Here is an 18,333-nt window from a genome sequence, read left to right as displayed (position 1 = left end):
TGCGCTTTTAAGTGTGAGCAAGGATTAACTTGATGTTTTCATGATGTATCTACATTTAACAAGTGATGTACAAAATGGTGGCAAGTGATGGGACTGTTGTGTTTAGTAGGCTGCCACACTACTGTCTTTAGTGACTTTCATAACATCAATGTGTTATTGTAATTAATATTTTCCTAATGTGGAGAGTTTAATTTATTAGATGGTAGGCACCTGAGTTCTTACTGATCTAACACTTATGTGCTTATTAGCATCATATTTTTTTTCCTTTTCCTTAGATTTGATCTAATCTTTCTCAATTTGAATTAAGATTTTTTTATATTAAGTATTTGTATAGGAAACCTAAACAATATTTTTTAGAAATGTTTTAATCCAGACTAATATACCTGATTAGCCAAAGTGTTTTATTTCTTTTTGTTTTCCCAAAGTAAGCACTTGAGTGGCAATGAAGTTAACTCCAAAGTCATATAAATAGACGTAATTATGAATGTCTGTCTTTTCAAAATATAAAAGTTGACATTTATTATTTTAGTGATATAACTCATATTTTTTCTGTTGAACTAGGCTACTGAAGGTATCATGTGAGAATAATTTCTGGTTTAGGTCAATTCAGTGACTGAAACGGATGAATTGATATGGACAAAACAAAAACGTCTATGTAATTGCTGCGGTCTGAATCCTTTTATGTTTTGCTATTTGAACTGCAAGATTTTCTAAGCAAGTATCATATTGTATGTTTTTAAATAATAGCCGCTGTGAAAAGGTTTGGAATACAGTTCCACAGTTAAAATTGATTTCATTTCTCTCTTCTTCCTAAAACAAGTTTATTCGGTGTCTTTGGTGTTCCTTCTTACTGTCTACGCTTTCTGAACAGCCTCGTGGAAAACACTAGTATACTTTTCTTTGGTATACTTCTCTTTCACTTCTCTTTATTCTTCTCTGTTTTCTTGAACAGTGGAGCTTACACTGCCTTCCGTTTGCCATCCTTGTCGTTCAGAATTGCACACTTGATGAAAATAAATTAAAAATCAGAAAATTCAGGCAGATGTGTGTTGTTCATACTTGATTTTTATGCAACTGTTATACACTTACGGGTTTTGGTTTTGAGGAAAACCTGAGATTTACCTGCAGTGTAATCAGTTAGAAACTGGTGCTTTTTATTAAGAACGTAAGGCTCTTAAAAGATTTGGACCATTATATGGCTGAGAAGTCTCCCACAATCACACATGTTAAGAGGAGTTTGGAAAGATGTGGAATCTCATGCTCTGTACTTCAGCTGATAAGTGATACAAGGTTATCTTTACCTCAGAATAGAGAAATTCAAAAATTATTTTAAATGTAAAAAAAAAAAGAATTTGAGTTTGTGCATTCTTTAACGCTTAACATTTGAGCTACAAAATTCATTAGAAAATCAGAACTTTTTTTTCTCCTATTCTCTTGAGTAATAAAGTTCCTTTTAATGCTGAAAGACTACAGTATAGCAGGCATGAAAATTGTGAAGGTGTCTGTGGAAATAGTTGATTTGTATTCTTTGAAGAAAACAGAAAACTAATATTTGTAATCCCCCGTTGAAGTCCATCAAACTCTGGCTTTACAATGGCGTTAAAGTAATGCTAGAGCTTAAATATTTTGTGTAAAAATAGGATGACTAAGCTACAGAGTATTAATGAAAAATCAGAAGATCCTTACCTGGAATAACTGACATATGCAGATCATGTACATTAATTATAAACTATAGCATCAGAAGCCCCCTGAGAGGGAAGCTATTTCATATATTTTATTAAAATAGCATATTTTAAAGTGATGTTCAATCTCTGTTGTTTTTATTAGTATCTCACTTTAGGTATAATTTTGAGTTTAATCTCTTCTTTTTAGGGTGTAATGGCATTAAAAAACAGTTCTATTGATGTCTCTTAATTTGTCAACATTAGGCATGACATTTAAAAATATGTTTGCTTCCTCCTCTCCCGCACCCAACTTTATGAAGAGCTCATTGATGCTTCTGAGAACAGAGGTTTTAACAGTGGAACTGTTACTAAAGTGTCTGTTCATACTTTCCATCAGTGTACATAAATGTGACTGTGAAAAGGCCATGCAGAAGTTCAGTCTCTGTTCCTGTTATAACACCATATTCTCTGCCAGGATACAATTCTATTCGCCTTTGAAATGTCAGGCATTATTTAGTTAATACTCAAGACTGTCAGTAATTTATTTAATTAAAAAAAGTTTCAATTTTAATTTCTAACTGTGTAGGCAGTGGAACTTGTATTTTCCACAGTGCTTCCGATCTGCATTTTTACAGAACAAACAGATGTATGACATTTCAAATATAATTTTAAGCTATGGTCTTTGAAATTGGAGGTGATGTGATGTTATTGAGACAAAAGTAACTATAACTGTCTACTTGGTGTAATTTTAGCCCTATTGCCCTTTAATATATTATAGTAGAAATTTAGATAATTTTGCTCTTATATTTTATTAGGAAAGATGTTTCTAGTAGAAATGTAAGGATGGGTGCAATTGTAAAAGCTCCTCGTTAAGACCTAATCTGGAATACTTTATACAATTCTGGTTGCTAGTGTTTAAGCTAATAATTAAAATGGAACAGGTACAGAGAGGGAAATATCTCATATGAGAGAGGACCAGAAAAGCTTTGTAGCAGAATAAAAGCTGAAAAGGGTGTGATTGCTGTCTACAAAGACTTTCAGAAGGGAAGGAAACACCATAGGGGAAATAACTATTTAAGCAAAAGGATAGTATTGCCATAAATAAATGTAGACGTCTGCAGTATTCAGATTCTCAAAGAGCTTTCAAATTTGAGTATTGGGAGCTGTTTTTAGCAGTAACTATTTAGAAGTAACCATTTCTAGAAAGGGCTGTCTAATGTCCAGTGCATGTTATTGCAGTGGGCTAGACTCGGTACCTGGCAAATCTTAGTGTTCCCATGCTGACAATCATCCTAGCTCTCTACAGCCTTCCTTTTCAGCTTGTCTTTATCCAGGCTGCGTTTAGCTGTTAGTTGATTTTCACCTTTCTCCACCAGACCAGGTGGTTGGGTGGAGGGAAAGTACTTGTAACTGGGCCTTTTGAAAATGTATCATTTAAGTTGAAAAAAAAAATTTTGTGTGAAAAATGAATCTGATGTGTGAAATCTTGTTAATCACTTTCCTTTAACCTAAGTATTTCTGGAGAAAATACTGAGTGAGCAATAGCTCTGTCAGATCATCACTCGGTCTTATGACCTAATGCCGTATCACTTCAGGCTGCAAGCTTCTCTCGTACAGCAAGCTAGATGAGGTCAAGCCCAAGATGAGACCTCTTAAGGGAAAGTGCAGGTGCTGCAGGAAGTGGTGGTGGTGAATCAGTGTGCCGTGTCTTCCTGTCGGTTTCTCATCCCCCATGAAGTTGGATGTAGCAATTTCTGTGTACATATTGGATCCTCTGAATGAATGAACTTAATAGGTGAATGAATGGAAAAGTAAACTATGGATGCTTTTGCAAACTGTAAAATTCTTGTGCCTAATACTTTGCGGGGGGGAGATTCCTCTCAATATTTATAGTATTTTTATTTATTTATTTACAGGTGAAGCCAAACATTTAGTACCCAACAAAATGAGAGATGTTTTCTGTACTATAAACTTGGACCAAGAGGAAGTTTTTCGTACACAAGTAGTTGAAAAATCTTTGAGGTAAGCTTAATTTTTAAGTGGAGATGGTGAGCAAGACCTCCTCAGTCCAGAATGAAAACAAGATACATATCTGTGTGCATGTGGTTTTGCTGTGTCTCCTTAAAATGAGAGCTGAATTGTGAAGATTACTCAGAAACACTGGAGCAATATGTAAATTTTAAGAGTATATGAGAGAAGGCAAAATTGGGGCGCGTAAGTAATACAGTGCTTTTAAGATGAAACATGCAGAAACGTATTTCACTTTTTTTTTTTTTTTTTTTTTTAATTCTGTTCCTTTGGACACCATAACACACTTTTTCTTGCCAGGTTATTTTCAAGGGAAAGGAATCTGCTTGGTATTTGCTTTCCTTGTGATTTCCTGTGTCTGACATACGTTCTGTAGTTGGTCTGTATTGGTAGAATTCTGCTTTTGGTGTCTGTCTTGTAAAACCTGTTTCTAGATTGAAGGAACTGGAATTCTTCCATTTATCAGAGTTTCTTTCGGTGTGGGATATTCTCCCTGAATAGGCCTCATTCTCTCTTGAAATTCTTGTTTTGGGAACTAATACAGAACGGCTTGCTTTGCCTCCTTGAGTAGTTAGCTGTTCATTCTGCTACTACCTTAGAGCTTTAAAAACAAGAAAAAAGTCATGGTAATGTAGCTGAAGTAGTATAGCCTCTTTTACGTCTTGAAATTCTAAGTTCATTGTTGATCCGTACTGAAGCACTGGTACGGCTGGATCTTCCAGGATATCTAAGTGATAAGTTTGGTTATTATTAAACCCTTCTCTCAAAATCCATATATGCTTGAATTTAAAACATTTTCCTGACTCCTGCAGTTTTGTTTTTAGCATTTGTTCTTTGAGCCATCTCTCTTGATGCTTCCTGTTCAGGAAGAGTAATAGTGTTCATATGTCAAATTTAGATAGGTTTAAATAGCTACTTTTTCAGAGTATCGTTTAAAAGCCTCCTTATGCCTATGCATGAACAGCAAGTGCTACATACATGAAACCAACTAAATTCTGAAAATATTTGGATCTGACTACAGCAGTTGCAGATTAAATTGCAAATTAAAAATGAGATATAGTTGTCATTCCTGATTGATATTGTTTACTTGAACCTAGAATTAAAATTGAATACCAAAATGGAATCAATTGGGTAGTCCTTCAAAAAAAAAAATGTTAGACTATGTCAGTAAATAAGAAACTTAAAATTTCCTTTTCAAGTAGACAGGAGTTCCCTTTTACCCATCAAACTAAATACTTTTTTCTTTTTTTTTTTTAATATATATATATATGTGTGTGTGTGTCAGTGTGTGTGTTTTAAGAAAAAAGTATTGGTATTGATATTTTATATATATATAAAAAAGAGCAGTAGTAGTAAGATCATCAGATTCATCTTTTTTGTGGTTCTTACAGGCAATGCGAATGATTTACTGGTGTGCAGTTTTAAAGCATACTGAATATGTGTATTTTTTCATATTTGGAAAATATGTCCCTGAGCAACAGGTTGAGAAAGTTTTCCATTTTAATTGTTCCTTATTGGTATAACCTATTGTACCCCTTCAGACTGTTTTGTATCCACGTTTAGAATTTCTTTATTAATCCTTTGTATTTTTCACTTTAAATTTTCTCACTGTGCCTAATGCTTTGCTTAAAAATAATCAACAACTGATTCATAAAGTGGTCACGTTAATCTATGCGAAGAAAAACACATTTACGTGGTAAGTTTTACCTTTTATTTATGCCCATAGCTACTCTTTCTTGAGCTGTATCATCAAAATTGACTTATATTAAAAATATGCTTTTATTCAGTCAGAATGAGCAGTCAAGGTGATAAGGAAATTGAAGCTGCTAAAGATAATTTTGCTCATAAATTTATACCTTTAGTGATGATGCTGAGAACAAGAAAACAACTCAGCTTCCAAAGTCGAAGTTGAATTTGTTGGGTTAAAAAAAAAAAAAAAAAAAGGTGGGGGAGGCTGAAAAAACACTAGTAAAATTTGCAACTCTTAAACAGATTATTTATCAACGTAATATGAAGGCTAATACTGATTCATATGTCTACTTTGAAGCCTGTTGTAGGAGTTCTGAGTCTGAATACAATAAAAATTTTCTCTTGAGAAATTCCTCCTAGGGGATTTCTGTGCTTAAAGCTTTTTATTCTAAAGATAAGATTCTGGATAGTTGTATTGCTGGATATTTCATCAGTAGATTTTTTTTTTTTTTTGATTCTTTAAACTAGTTATTAGCTTCACTCTTATTTTTAACCTAATGAAGTATCAGTTCTTGAGAGTTTCGGTTATGTTTTGTAATTATTTTGGAGAGAAGAGAGGAGGGGTGTATTTTCTTTTAGGTAGGTAATATCATTAAACTGATCATTTCAAACATAAGTATGTTTGTACTGGTTTATTAAATACAAATATCGTAAAAACACGCAGTCAGAAAGATATATTATGAGAAAACAAAAAAACTAACTTTGTTTGGAATTTGTTGGTCCACCTGTCATTACAGTACTTTTCTGTAGAAAGAAAATAAAGACTAAAACCATAATCATGAAGCTGAATGCTTTCCCTGGTGATACTACTGCATTGTAGATGAAAGCATTTTAAGTCTATAAGAATTCAGTCGTTCCCAAAAATGAGGAGTTCTGGTGGGCACATTCATTTTTCAGAATTTACAACAGTGATGTAAATAAAATGGTCATTCAATCATTTGAAATCCAAGCTTCTGACTGTTGACTGTGATTGGGCCCAGAAGTATTCCTCCTTTGGTGGAAGTCTATGTTCCTTGAGAGCGAAGATAGAAGTACACATACACATAGTGTAGTTGGTGTCTGTAATATAGCAGTACCCATAGTCTGTTTATGTGGGGTGCTCTCCAAATACTACTTGCTATTTATTAGTACAGCTTGGATGACAGTTAAATATAGTGAACTGTAAATACCATATTGCACTTGATTAGCTGGAGAAATGCAGTGACCAGTTCAGTTTGGAGGAGCTAATAAGTATTTGAGAATGATGTTTCTTTTTCACTGTTCGGTGTTGATTGCTAAAACTTGCAGCTCTACTTTACAGGCCTGAATCTTGAGTGTCAAATTTGGGACAGAAGTTAGATCTAAACAAATGCTGGCAGTTTAGTGAAGTAATTCATAATTTGTGCTTTAATGAAATTTAACAATCTACGGAATTGAAGAGGAGAAACGTAAAACTTTAGAGCTTCTGGGGAAGCCGTATGATTAAAAAGAAGATGGAATAGAGTGGTGGTTAGAATGAAGTGGATTAATTTAAAGTGGAATAACTCAACTGCTACTTTTTGTTTTTGAACACAGCTGAAGCATTCTAACAGGATTTTAACTTAGTGTTATGGTATATTTTGTAATGAAATTGGCATGTATACCTCTGATAACAGATTGGTAGTAGTGTGCTATGGGCCAAAGTTTGACTGCAGTAAAAATGCTGCTTTTTATTTTTTTTTTTTTCTGTATAAATTATATTAAGTGTTTCGCTGTTCTAACTTTCAGTTTTGCTTTTCAGCCCTTATTTTGGGGAAGAGTTTTACTTTGAGATTCCACGAACATTCCAATGGTTGTCCTTCTATATTTATGATAAGAGTGTTTTACAAAAAGACCTGCGTATAGGTAAGTTCTGGGATATTCCGTACATCTTGCATGATTCAAAAAATATGTGGTTATTTTTCAGTATCGCTATCTGTAGTTTAATGAATATAATAATTAAACTGATGCCCACTTCAGAAAGGTGAATAGTGCACCTAAACCTAAATATTCCTTTAATGTTTGGGAAGCAGAATTTTTTCTTGTGTTTAATATATTAATCTGTTATATTCCAAATACTCATTTTTTAGGATAATAGAACACTTTATGGTCTTATTGAATATATTTTTATTGTCATTGGGTTTTTTTCTTCCCTTCTGTTCCAATAGAATATTTAAGTAATTATTGCTACTGGTAAATCTGTACAGAAGGAATTGATTTTGCAATTTTAGAAGAATTCTTAATTATTTGTATTGCTTTTTATCTCTGCCAGTGCAACCTGTAAATCTGATAACTAACAAGTCACGGCAAAATGCTTTATGTAGCTTTTTAAAAAAATTAGAGGTGGAATTTCTTTAAGTGCGTAATTGCCCTATTGCAGCTGCTATTTTGATATAGTTTCTATAAAAGCTCTAGCTAGCAGTGTACTATGGAAGTAGGCCTCACATTATGTGAATTGAGGAAGGAAATAATTTGCACCAGGATGCCAGATAATTTGGTATAATAACAGCTTTCCAAATAGCAATCAGAAGAGCAAAAGGCGTTTACCTTCAATTTCCTATTTAAAAGTTCTTCGACACCGTTACTGTTCTCTTAAAGCTTTATTATGTTATCTTTCTTACAGCCACAAGTGCATTCTTATTTTACCTAGTCTTATTAGTGATAGCAAAGATAACACATATTAATTAGCTTAATTTGTCTCTATATAAGCTCTTTTGCTGTTTTACTTCTGTTCCATGTTCCTAGTTTCCTCATTCCATGAGCTTTTCATATAACATCACTAGCTTTAAAAAGATGGAGAGGGAAAGGAAAAAAAAAAAAGTCAAGACTTCAGATCTCTTAAACTATTTGACGTATTCACATAAATGTGGTATTTATGCCCTCACCTTTCCTTTCTCCCTGCCCCTAGGAAAGGTTTCAATCAAGAAAGAAGATTTATGCAACTACACAGGCAAAGAGAACTGGTTTTTGCTTCAACCTATTGATTCTAATTCAGAGGTTCAGGTAAGTATTAGAACTGCACATTTAAGTTTTAAAATTAACTCTGTGTAATGGTAAAACTTCATACTGAACTGCAGCGGGTAGAAGTGAGCTGCTGTTTTAACTTGTGAGTCAATTGTCTTTCAGCCTGATTAAAGAATAATGCATATTCTGCACTTCTAAACTAGCTGTATTGTTGCTTATGCTAATTTCAAAACTGATAAAATACTTGAAACAACTGTCTGGGAGATGTTTACCAGTATGATATTGTATTTAAAGTCTTTGGAGCAAGAGGATCTATGTACTTGAGATGAGTGAAGAATTTGGGAAACTACTGAATCTTGTTTTAATCAGTGTCAGTGTTATCATCTGAAATTTGATCATATAATATGATATATTGAAGTGTTCAAAACTGGAGTTATTTGGTGCAGAGTCTTAGACTTGGCAATGTTTGTATTTTACTTTTGAAATTCCTAGGTAGGAGGGAATCATACCTACTTTTATAAAAGGTGAATGTTTAGGCAGAATTAACCAACTGTGTGCTGTAAGCTTAGAATTCCACTGTTGGGGTGTACAAAACAATATCCGAACTGTTATCGCTTTTTCTTATCTGTTGAAAATCAGAGTTGTCTCATTCTTCTTCCAATTACACCATCTAATTGTACTGAATATTCTAGAAAATCTTTTTAAAATATAAGCTGAAATGTGATTTCTGCTTTGAGCTAAGTATTGTCATGTGTACTATCATTTTTTTCCTCATTCATTAGAAAAAACCATGCATTTTGTTCTCTTACTATGAGTAAGACTAGGCTTGTGAAAATTCAATTAAAGTCTTTCATATAATTGGATAGTTTTCTATGTTTTGGAAATAAAATTTTTAATTTTCCATGGCATTGTAGCTCGCAGTTGAATGTAAGCTCTTCTTGATACTTTCCTATGGCTGGAGTAGGTCAAACATGCTTCTGCATGGCTTTTCCAGGAAAAAATGACACTTTGCCCCTAAGGTGTGAACTCCTCATGATAATCTTTCCTTAGAGTTAGGAATTTTTTCGTTTTCATTTCATTTCCATTTGCACATGTCTCTCCTCTGTTCTGCCTCCTTTTCCCATGGAAATTAGTAGGAATAGGTCTCAGAAATTGCTCTGTTGCTATCTGCTAAATTTGGCTCAAGTCTACTACTTGGTTCAAAAGTGCCGTAGTGTACTGACACTTAGACTTGCAGAATTGTTCCAGTAAGGCTAAAAATAGCAGACTTAATTTCATAGAAAAAGTGTACAGATGTTTAAAAAGCTAAGTAGTGGTTTGAAACAGGAAAGTAGTTTTCAAATACACTGTGCTCCCTACAGGGCTAAACACTTCGTTAACTATTTTTTTTTCTAGTTTCCTCCACATGGGTCTTTTCCTTATGATGGGTACAGGGGTGGCTTTGAAGTATTTTGTATTCCCTGGCTATGTGCAGGATATGTTGCAGTTTCTTTTAAAGAAAAACTATTTCCTCCAAGAATGCTGTGCTCTGTGTTTACCAGAAATCTATTTTACATACAAGCAAGTTTTGCTCTAAAGAGTTACTTATATTTCAGATACCTTAGTGGTAGAAATGCATATTCATTTTGCAATGAATAAGTGGAATATTGTGGTATACGACTTGCAGATATACAAAATCCAGACTGAGTCATAAAGTGCTTTGGCACTGGCTGGTATATTTCTTCTAATAAGTTTATCTTGGATTTTTCTTAAGGTTTTTTTTTTTGTTTGTTTTTCTTTACACTTCCAGCAATTCTCATCGTCTCTATGGGAAACTGTAGGCTATACCTTTGTAGGTCAAATAGAAGTAGCATCATAAGAGATTTTGAGTTCATTAATGAACAAATCTAGACAGTTTCTAGAAAGACTTAAAAGTGTATTGAATGCAACATCTTTTTTCCTGGAATTATTTGCTGATTCTTTTTAAATGAAAAAATGGGAAGGAGTGGGAAGAAACGAACAGAGCAGTCATTTCCTAAAACCATGTTAGCTATTATAAATTTAGGACTTCTCTAGGGTAAAAAGCACAATGTACTACTGCTGATGGAAAAGCTGTATACCTAGCATCTTACATTCTAGTTCCACAGCTCTGTATTAATATTGATAATCTGAAGTGAAGGTAAAGTTAGAGGCACTCTGTGCCTAAGTTAATGCAAGGTTTTGGTTTAGCCTAGCATAAAATGATTACAAAAAACAATAAACATCTGTCTTGAAGTTAACTTGGATTTGTAAAATTACTTTTCTTCTCTCTGTTTTTTATTCTTTGTTTTCTACCCTTTCCAAAATAGAGATAACACAAAGATACTGTTTTATGAGTTCGTGTTATTACTAGCTGGCTTTCTGGTTTTAACCAATCTTATTTAGAGAATTTGATTTGCCATGTATAGTACACTGCTTTTGCTGATGCATAAAGGTGTGTCAGTTATGTTGATTAAACTGTCATATTGAAATACTTGAACCAAATACTGTGGTTCAAGTATGTTAAATTGATGTATAAGTATCTTTGTATTTTAATAACTGTATTGATAAGATAAAATTGCATCTGATGTAATTATGCCAGTGTAAAAACTCAGTAGATCAGATCTTTGTTTTTAAAAAGGAATGTAAGTTAATATCAAGCTAGAACTTACTCTTTTATCCATTTTAAAAAGGAAGGAGTGAAGGGACTCCAGGGGAGAAGGAGGAGGCTTTCCCCAGCAATGGGAGGAGTGTCTAAAAATTATTTGGCTTTGACTCTTAGTAAGCATCTATTCTATAGAGGGCTTTTTTGCTTTGTTTTTAGGAGAGGGATGTTGCTTTTTTTTTTTTTTTTTTTTTTTTTTTTTTCTGGCTACAATATTGAGAATGGAGAGTCATTCATGCTGCCTTCTTAAACTTTCTCCTCTGTCCACTAGTTCTTGAAAAGTGGGTGTGAATGAGGGAATAGTAAGCAAATAAAATAGTGTTTGGAAAGTTGAGTGGAACACAGTATTTAATTGCAGCTGGTACAAACTTGTTTTTTTTTTTTAAAAAAAAAAAAAAACTTTGAGATTTTTTTTATAAAATGAAGATAGCCTTAGCATGCTAATAAAGTTGTTAGGATTGCATTTGTCTTTTTTATAATCTTCATTTAATTAATTTGAAATGAGATCATGTTGTTAAACATAGTCCATTGTGCTACTCATGGAAAAAAATATTTTGTAGAGATTTGATCTACATTTGTGAAATATATTGAGGAGAAATCTTTTATGCACTTTGAAGATTTTGAAAGTGACATTCTTCTTCGTTAAAATTGATAAGGTTTACATTATTTAAATGATGTACTTCTGATAGGATAGATTCACCTGGTGTTCATGTCAAATGCCTAAGTTTGTTCGGAAAGATAGAGAGTGAACCTCAGGCCAGTTTGTAGATTCAAACAGTCCGGATCTGTAGTCCTAGGAAAGAAAGATCTGGTATAGAGTAAACCTTGCAATAAGATCCAGGTTGACCTTATTCTCCTAACAGTATGAAATTGTAGGCCATTCCTTTGTGCTAGGAGCTAGGTGTGGGAGACAGTAAAATATGCTGTATGCTTCCTCTAACTTAGAATAGGAAGCTGGAAAAGGCTGATGAAAGCTAAGAAAACTTCTCTGTCTCTGGTATGTATAGAGTCTTTGCAGTAAGTACACATAATTAACTGTTGTGTGCCATATTAAAGGTAGGAATATTATATAATTTATGGAGTGTTCTGGAACCCCAGTTTTACTTTCGTATGCTACAAAGTTTACCTGAGGTGCTTCTAAGTAGATAACCTGAATTATTTTAGTAGGTTTGGGGCTTTTGGTATGCAAATTCTCTAGGTTTTGACTTAGTTTTTTTTTTTTTTCTTATATTTAAGTGTTAACGTGGTATGATATATATTAAAGAGCATCCTTCAGGTTACTAAAATCCAGTAATTCAGTTGTGATATGTTTTGATTTGAGTTGGGGGAGGTGGAAATAGGACAGACAGTCTAGCAGAAACACTGTAATTTAGCATTTTGGTTGCTGAGGAATTGGAGAATAACTGTTAGTATTTTAACTCTGTGTAACACCTCCTCCCATACACATACACTTGACCCCAAAATAACCTTCCCGAACATACACCACCTTTCAAGCAATTTGTGCATCTCCTCTTGAATATGAAGGAGAGAAGGTTTTATGAAGAAAACTAATACTGTCAAAAGTTACTTTGTGGTATACTTGCAACCGTAGAACATTGGGCACAGTATATATTCAGAACATAGACACAGTATATAAGTGCCTATAGGGGTAAATATTTAAAATAGTTGCCAGTCTGGTTTCCACTTATGAATTTTAGAAGCCTTTTACTTAGTATAGGTATTTGCAACATTTCACAATGTGGAAATGATCCGAACATTGAAAATGTGAGGATGTAAAAAAAAAAGAACACTCGTAAAGTAATGTGTTTAAATGCAGTAGCAATTATATATATATGTGTGTGTGTGTGTGTGTGTGTGTATATATATATGTATATATGTGTATATATATATATATATATATATATATATATATAAAAAAGAGGCTAAATTGTTTTTGTGATTCTGACATTTAGGTTAGTGATTTGGGCACTTTATTTTTTGACTTTTCTGGTAACCTGCGTGTGAATCTCATCCACAGAATCAGCAGCTTTGTCTCCCTCTTGTCAGTATTGGGCAAGATAATTGTAAATCCATTTATAAATTAAAAATGGTACCTACTTGGCTTTGTGAACTGCTTTGAGATAACAGATCTACAAAAACGCATTCACATAAAGAGTTGTTCTTATTTGTCCTATAAGAATGACTGATTTTTCTTGATGTTTTGGTCTAGAACTGACCTGTACAACCACATTTAAAACCAAGCTGCATACTTCTTTCAAAGGTGTGATATCAGCATATCAGCTGCTTTAGGAAACCATCACACTGTTCTCAACAAATAAAACAATGATCTGCGTAAAACTGTCCATATTTGTCAGGGAAATACTCACTTCGATGCAGCCATTTTGTTGTATCCATTATGGTGATGAGTTTTGGACAAAATATAGGTATAGATAACATCAGTAAACTTTCTATTGTACTGACCACTGCAAAAGAATACATGACTTGTGGGCTTTGGGTGTTTTTTTGGTCTTTTAGTGTTTTTTTTTTGTTTGTTTGTTTTTTTTTTTTAAGAGCAAAGAAAGGCGTGTTTAGGCCATTCACAAGGTCTGTTTACTTAAAGTAGTAAAGCCAACTATTACAGTAAATACTGCTAATACTGTCTCTTCATTTGTCATTCAAGAACTTTGCCTTGTAAGGCTGTTGGCTTCCTTCTCAATATCCTGTTTTTAGCATGTAAATCTATTTTTGTAATAGAGTTTCTCTGCTTGACAAATACTTTCTTAGTGTACCTGTGTTCCATTGCATGTAATAACAGTTTGCAAAACACTTGGCAGGCACCCTGAAATAGTTACATTTAAAACTTCCTTAAAAAAAAAAGAAACTTCAGGTCTCCTCCCATATGACGTACAGAGAGAAAAATACAACCCTTGCCCCAGGGGATTTACCATAAAAACATTTCAGTTTTACGTCAAAACATTAATGTTTTAGAAACGTGCACAAGGTCAGGTAAGGATTTTATTGCCATTTTAGAGTTGTAGCAGCAAAACTGTAGTTCAAATTGTTGCTTGTTCCCTTTGTAACACTTAAAAGTTGCCTTTCAGATCCCTTCCCTAAGTTGTCCTGTTTCTTATTCGGCTGAAGAAGAATCCTAACCTCAAACAGACCAGTGTCATCAGATGTTTCATTTAGCAACTACACAAATCTATTAAGAATAGCAGTACATGTTAGAGTGAAGGTCTGTCTCGCCTGGTGGTGTGTCTCTTGACAGTTGCTTATAAAGGATCTGTAGAGAAGAGTTTAAGGATTAGGGAATCATACAGCAATCATTGCCCAGAATTTTCCCAGCTTCCATTGGTTTGTGGCTAGTAGACTTTGTGAATACAGGTAATGCAGTTGTAAAAATTAAGTCTTAAGTCTGAACTATTTCAGTTAACCAGCACGAGCCAATGAGGCTGTTTTCTCTCTTTGCATAGTTGTGGAAACGCAGGAGTCTGTGCGGAGATGGTGACTCATCCCTCCAACCAACTCTTTAGTCTTTATCAGCATCAGTGTCTCCTAAATTTGATGTGAAAGCCAGTACAAACAGTCAGGACTGGAAAGGAGTTGGAGTGTTGTTTAGGAAGATGTTTGGAGCAAGGTTGTAGTACAAAGCTTTGGACATCCCAAGAAGGGTGCATGGCACGGCTTGGAGTTTTTGCAGTTTTTATTGAGAGGGTAAAGTAGACTTGCCCTTGCTGATTTCCAAGCTTAATCCATGCTGTAACTTATGGATTCTTGTTTCTAATACATCTTAGTAAAACCAGACACCATCCTACCACCTCAGAAAAAGAGAAGGAGGAGAAGTCTGGGTTTGGATATTTTTATCACCTTTTCATCTCATTTGGTTGTATTTTCTGTTCCACCAAGGCATCAGCAGATTTCATGAGACAGTTAAAAGCTGCACTGGGATAAGATTTCTGAAGGGTGTTCAGTCTGGTGGAATGGGCAGGGTTTTACAGCTGTATGTTAAAGGTTATTGGTTATGACTATCCTGTGCTATTCTACTTCTTTTATGTATATAATTGCTGTGAGATTCCAAGTTCGTGTTAGGACATACTCTTCTGGACTCACTCTTCATTTATTCATGTGTTCTTCCAACACTCAGGACAAAAAGTTTGAGAAGTTTTACTCTTTGTACTTTTTCATGCTGGAAAGAAATACTTTATTTTTTTGGCATGTGTTGGATCTCTAGAGGCTTGACCAATTCATGCGCTGCCTGCAGTTTAGGATGATGATGCATCTCTTAGTCATTATCTCTCTACATACGGTACTTGCAGGATACATACTTTAAGTATCTGCTTGAAGTGGATGTATTGGAATTACCTTAAAAGTTTTTTTTTTTTTTTTTTTTTTTTTTTTTTAAACTATAAACTGTATTGTCTTAATCACTACTTTTAAAATAAAGGCTTTTAAATATTTGTATTTTTTTCCAGGGGAAAGTTCACCTTGAATTAAAACTGAATGAACTGATAACAGATAACGGATCTGTGTGCCAGCAGCTAGTAGTACAGTAAGAAAATATATCCATTCTTCAATTTTGAGTGATATAATTGGTCTCTTTTAATTTTGAATGTCTGCACAGCCTGGTACCAGTAACGTTTTTCTTCTTATATGATGTATGTGGGGCAAGTGTTTGTTTTGGGAGGGGGGAGGTTGCCTTAGTCGAGGGAATAGGTATATGCTTAGGGAACATTCTGCAGAAATTTTTAGCAACTGCTTATCTCTAGTTCCCAAAGTACTTGCTTTTATTAGGACTCAGCATGACTATTTGGTATCAGTGCCTTTTAAGCCCAATTGAAATGAGTCTGGGTGAGCAAGTTAGGAATGCCGATTCTAGCTAACAGCTAGAAATTGCAGTGCTGTTGCTACTGATAGAACTGAGCTGTTGCTGGTTTTCATGGGAACCTTCTGAAACTTTTCCAGTAGTAACATTTTATTTTAAAATGTGAAGGTCTGCTTTTGCTTCAGAATGACTTTCTCATGGTTTACTATGGCAAGGACTGTCTATGAAAAAATAAAATACAGGCAGTGCATTTTGGAGGAGCATAGCATTGCCATGTTTTAGTAAAATTTCTTAGCAACAACTCAAGGACTTCCTACTACCAAACTTAATTTTGACTCCAGAGTGTAAAGATGTTAGACCATTCACCACCAGAAGCTGACTGGAGCTTTATAACTTGTTTAATATTTCCAACTTATTTTTTTGTGGATATTAATTTTATTTATATTTTTTTTTATGTATCCATGCACTTTAGTGTAGTTTATATTAATTTTTCATGTTTAAATCATGTTTGATTTTGATATAGTAAAGAAAAATTGCTTTAGAAAGTTATTATTGCAAATTGCAGTTTTGAGTGGGAAGTGGTTTACTCACTGTGCCCTCTTTTAGGATCTCTTTATGACGGAGATAAATGATCAAAAGGAAGCTAGGGTTCTCTCGTGGTTGCTGTACGCACCCACCGAGTGACACGTGGAAGAAGATTGTGCGTTAAACACTGCAGTATTACATCAGTGCTTCTGTCCTCATCTGCGATTGTGAAATGAGCAAAAGTTCCTTAAACCAAGGCTCGATGCTTATTAGTACATTAGCAGACTTGCTCATAGTCTTGAAATAATGAAGCCTGTAAATGAGATGCATCATACATAAACGTATTTTGGATGAACATGCGAGAATATGAGAAATAAAGCTTTATCCAGAAAGAAATTTGTTATAAAAATAGATGTGGCAGCATTTTGAGACCCTTTTGATTTTAAGGGGCTGTGAGGAAGTTGAAGACACTTGCATCTGTTTTCCTCAATGGAAAGCTGTGTGTGTGTGTGTGTGTGTGTGTGTGTGTGTGTGTGTGTGTGTTTGGGGGGTATCTGCCTGTTTCCACAAGGCAGTTAGTAGTGCTGCCTTCGTTGCTATCTTTGGCCAATCACTAGGTCCTGAGAAGCTACTGTATTAGTAAGTCCTACAGCAAAGCCGAAAGATAGCAAGTAGCAGATCTGTGGTTGAGTTTTTTTTTTTTAAAAAAAAAAAAAAAAAGAGAGAGAGAGACAGAATGGACGTGTACATACATTTATCTCCCCACTTCTTCTCAGTCTGTTCAAAACTCTGAATAAGTATTGGCACAAGCAGGAGAAAAAAGAAAAAGCCTTAAAATAGGGATTGTAATACTTTAATACTTGCCTTTCAGAACCATGTTTTACTTCCCGTTCAAATTAACGATCTTTCAATGTAATGAAACGGGAAACTTTCTAAACTTTAAAGAGACATATTTTTGTAGAGTAAGAGAATTTGAGGTGCTTTTGCTGACTTCCATGCCTATATAAGTTTCTGATGGATTTTCAGGGTGCATCCCTTGAGAGTGCCTAAGTTCTACAAAGATGAAAAATAGTAGCTGTAACTTTCACAGCACAAGGTTAAAGATCATATTAAGCACACAGATAACAAAGTTGTTCGTAGGCTATGATTCTGCAGCATTGTCTGGGGTCTCCAGTTAACTTTTATTTATGGCTGAACCAAGTTTGTAAGATTAGACCTGACTAGAAGCTTGATGGTTCTTTTTATGGTTATGTTGACATGCTTGTGGAAGCTCTTTTCTTGCCTTCTGGATGGGTTTTATGATGAGAATTGAGTTAAGAACTGAAGGTGGTTACAGTACGAAGTAGCTCTTAACAGAGTTTAGGATTTATCCTCTCAAGGCTAATGCTGAAGAGAGGAAGGTATCGTTTCTCATGTTATTATAGGTAGCAATACCTACTTTTCCAAACAAGAAGTGATTGGGAAAGGAGAATGTGACTTTAGAAAGACAGGTGCCGTTGTATCTGGGGAAGGGATGGTCAGTTCTCATATAAAAAGATCCCGAATGAGATTCTTCACATTTTTCTTTTTTCTTTTTCTTTTTTTGCTTTCTTAGTGTTTAACTTAGATTCTTATTTGGACTGTCTTACATGACTTTGTGTAAGGGAAGTAAGTTTTAGTCAGAGATACTAATATTTGTCCTTCCTATGTTAATACCAGAAAAGCTGTGAATAGTAGTAAAAAAACAAGCAAAAAACCCTACTGGACGTTTCCTTTTTTTTAAATCAAACTGAAAAAAAAGCAGTCTTGGACAAGATGTACCACAGGTTAATGATTTGGTCTTGATGAAGCCAGGGAAATAAAGAGGGGGAGGGGAGGGATTCCTTAAGGGGACACCTTTGGAAACCAGTTATAGCTTTGAAGTTGTATAAACATTTGAAAAATCGGGTGGTTGATCTGTATTT

General features: G+C 34.3%; 1 protein-coding gene across 2 annotated transcripts in view; it reads left to right on the top strand.

Annotated features, from left to right (window-relative positions):
• Window positions 1-18,333, top strand: part of RASA2 (RAS p21 protein activator 2) — a 49,934-nt gene that overhangs the window by 2,719 nt on the left and 28,882 nt on the right. For both annotated transcript variants that reach the window (XM_062582386.1, XM_062582385.1), the window contains exons 2-5: window positions 3,581-3,686; window positions 7,201-7,304; window positions 8,347-8,441; window positions 15,516-15,592. In XM_062582386.1, the coding sequence (XP_062438370.1) occupies window positions 3,581-3,686; window positions 7,201-7,304; window positions 8,347-8,441; window positions 15,516-15,592 (382 nt within the window). The remainder of the gene's footprint in view (window positions 1-3,580; window positions 3,687-7,200; window positions 7,305-8,346; window positions 8,442-15,515; window positions 15,593-18,333) is intronic.

The sequence above is a fragment of the Rhea pennata genome, chromosome 9 (assembly GCF_028389875.1).
Source record: "Rhea pennata isolate bPtePen1 chromosome 9, bPtePen1.pri, whole genome shotgun sequence".
Lineage (NCBI taxonomy): Eukaryota > Metazoa > Chordata > Aves > Rheiformes > Rheidae > Rhea > Rhea pennata.
Note: the sequence above shows the minus strand (reverse complement) of the source record. Positions and strands in the feature narration are given on the sequence as shown.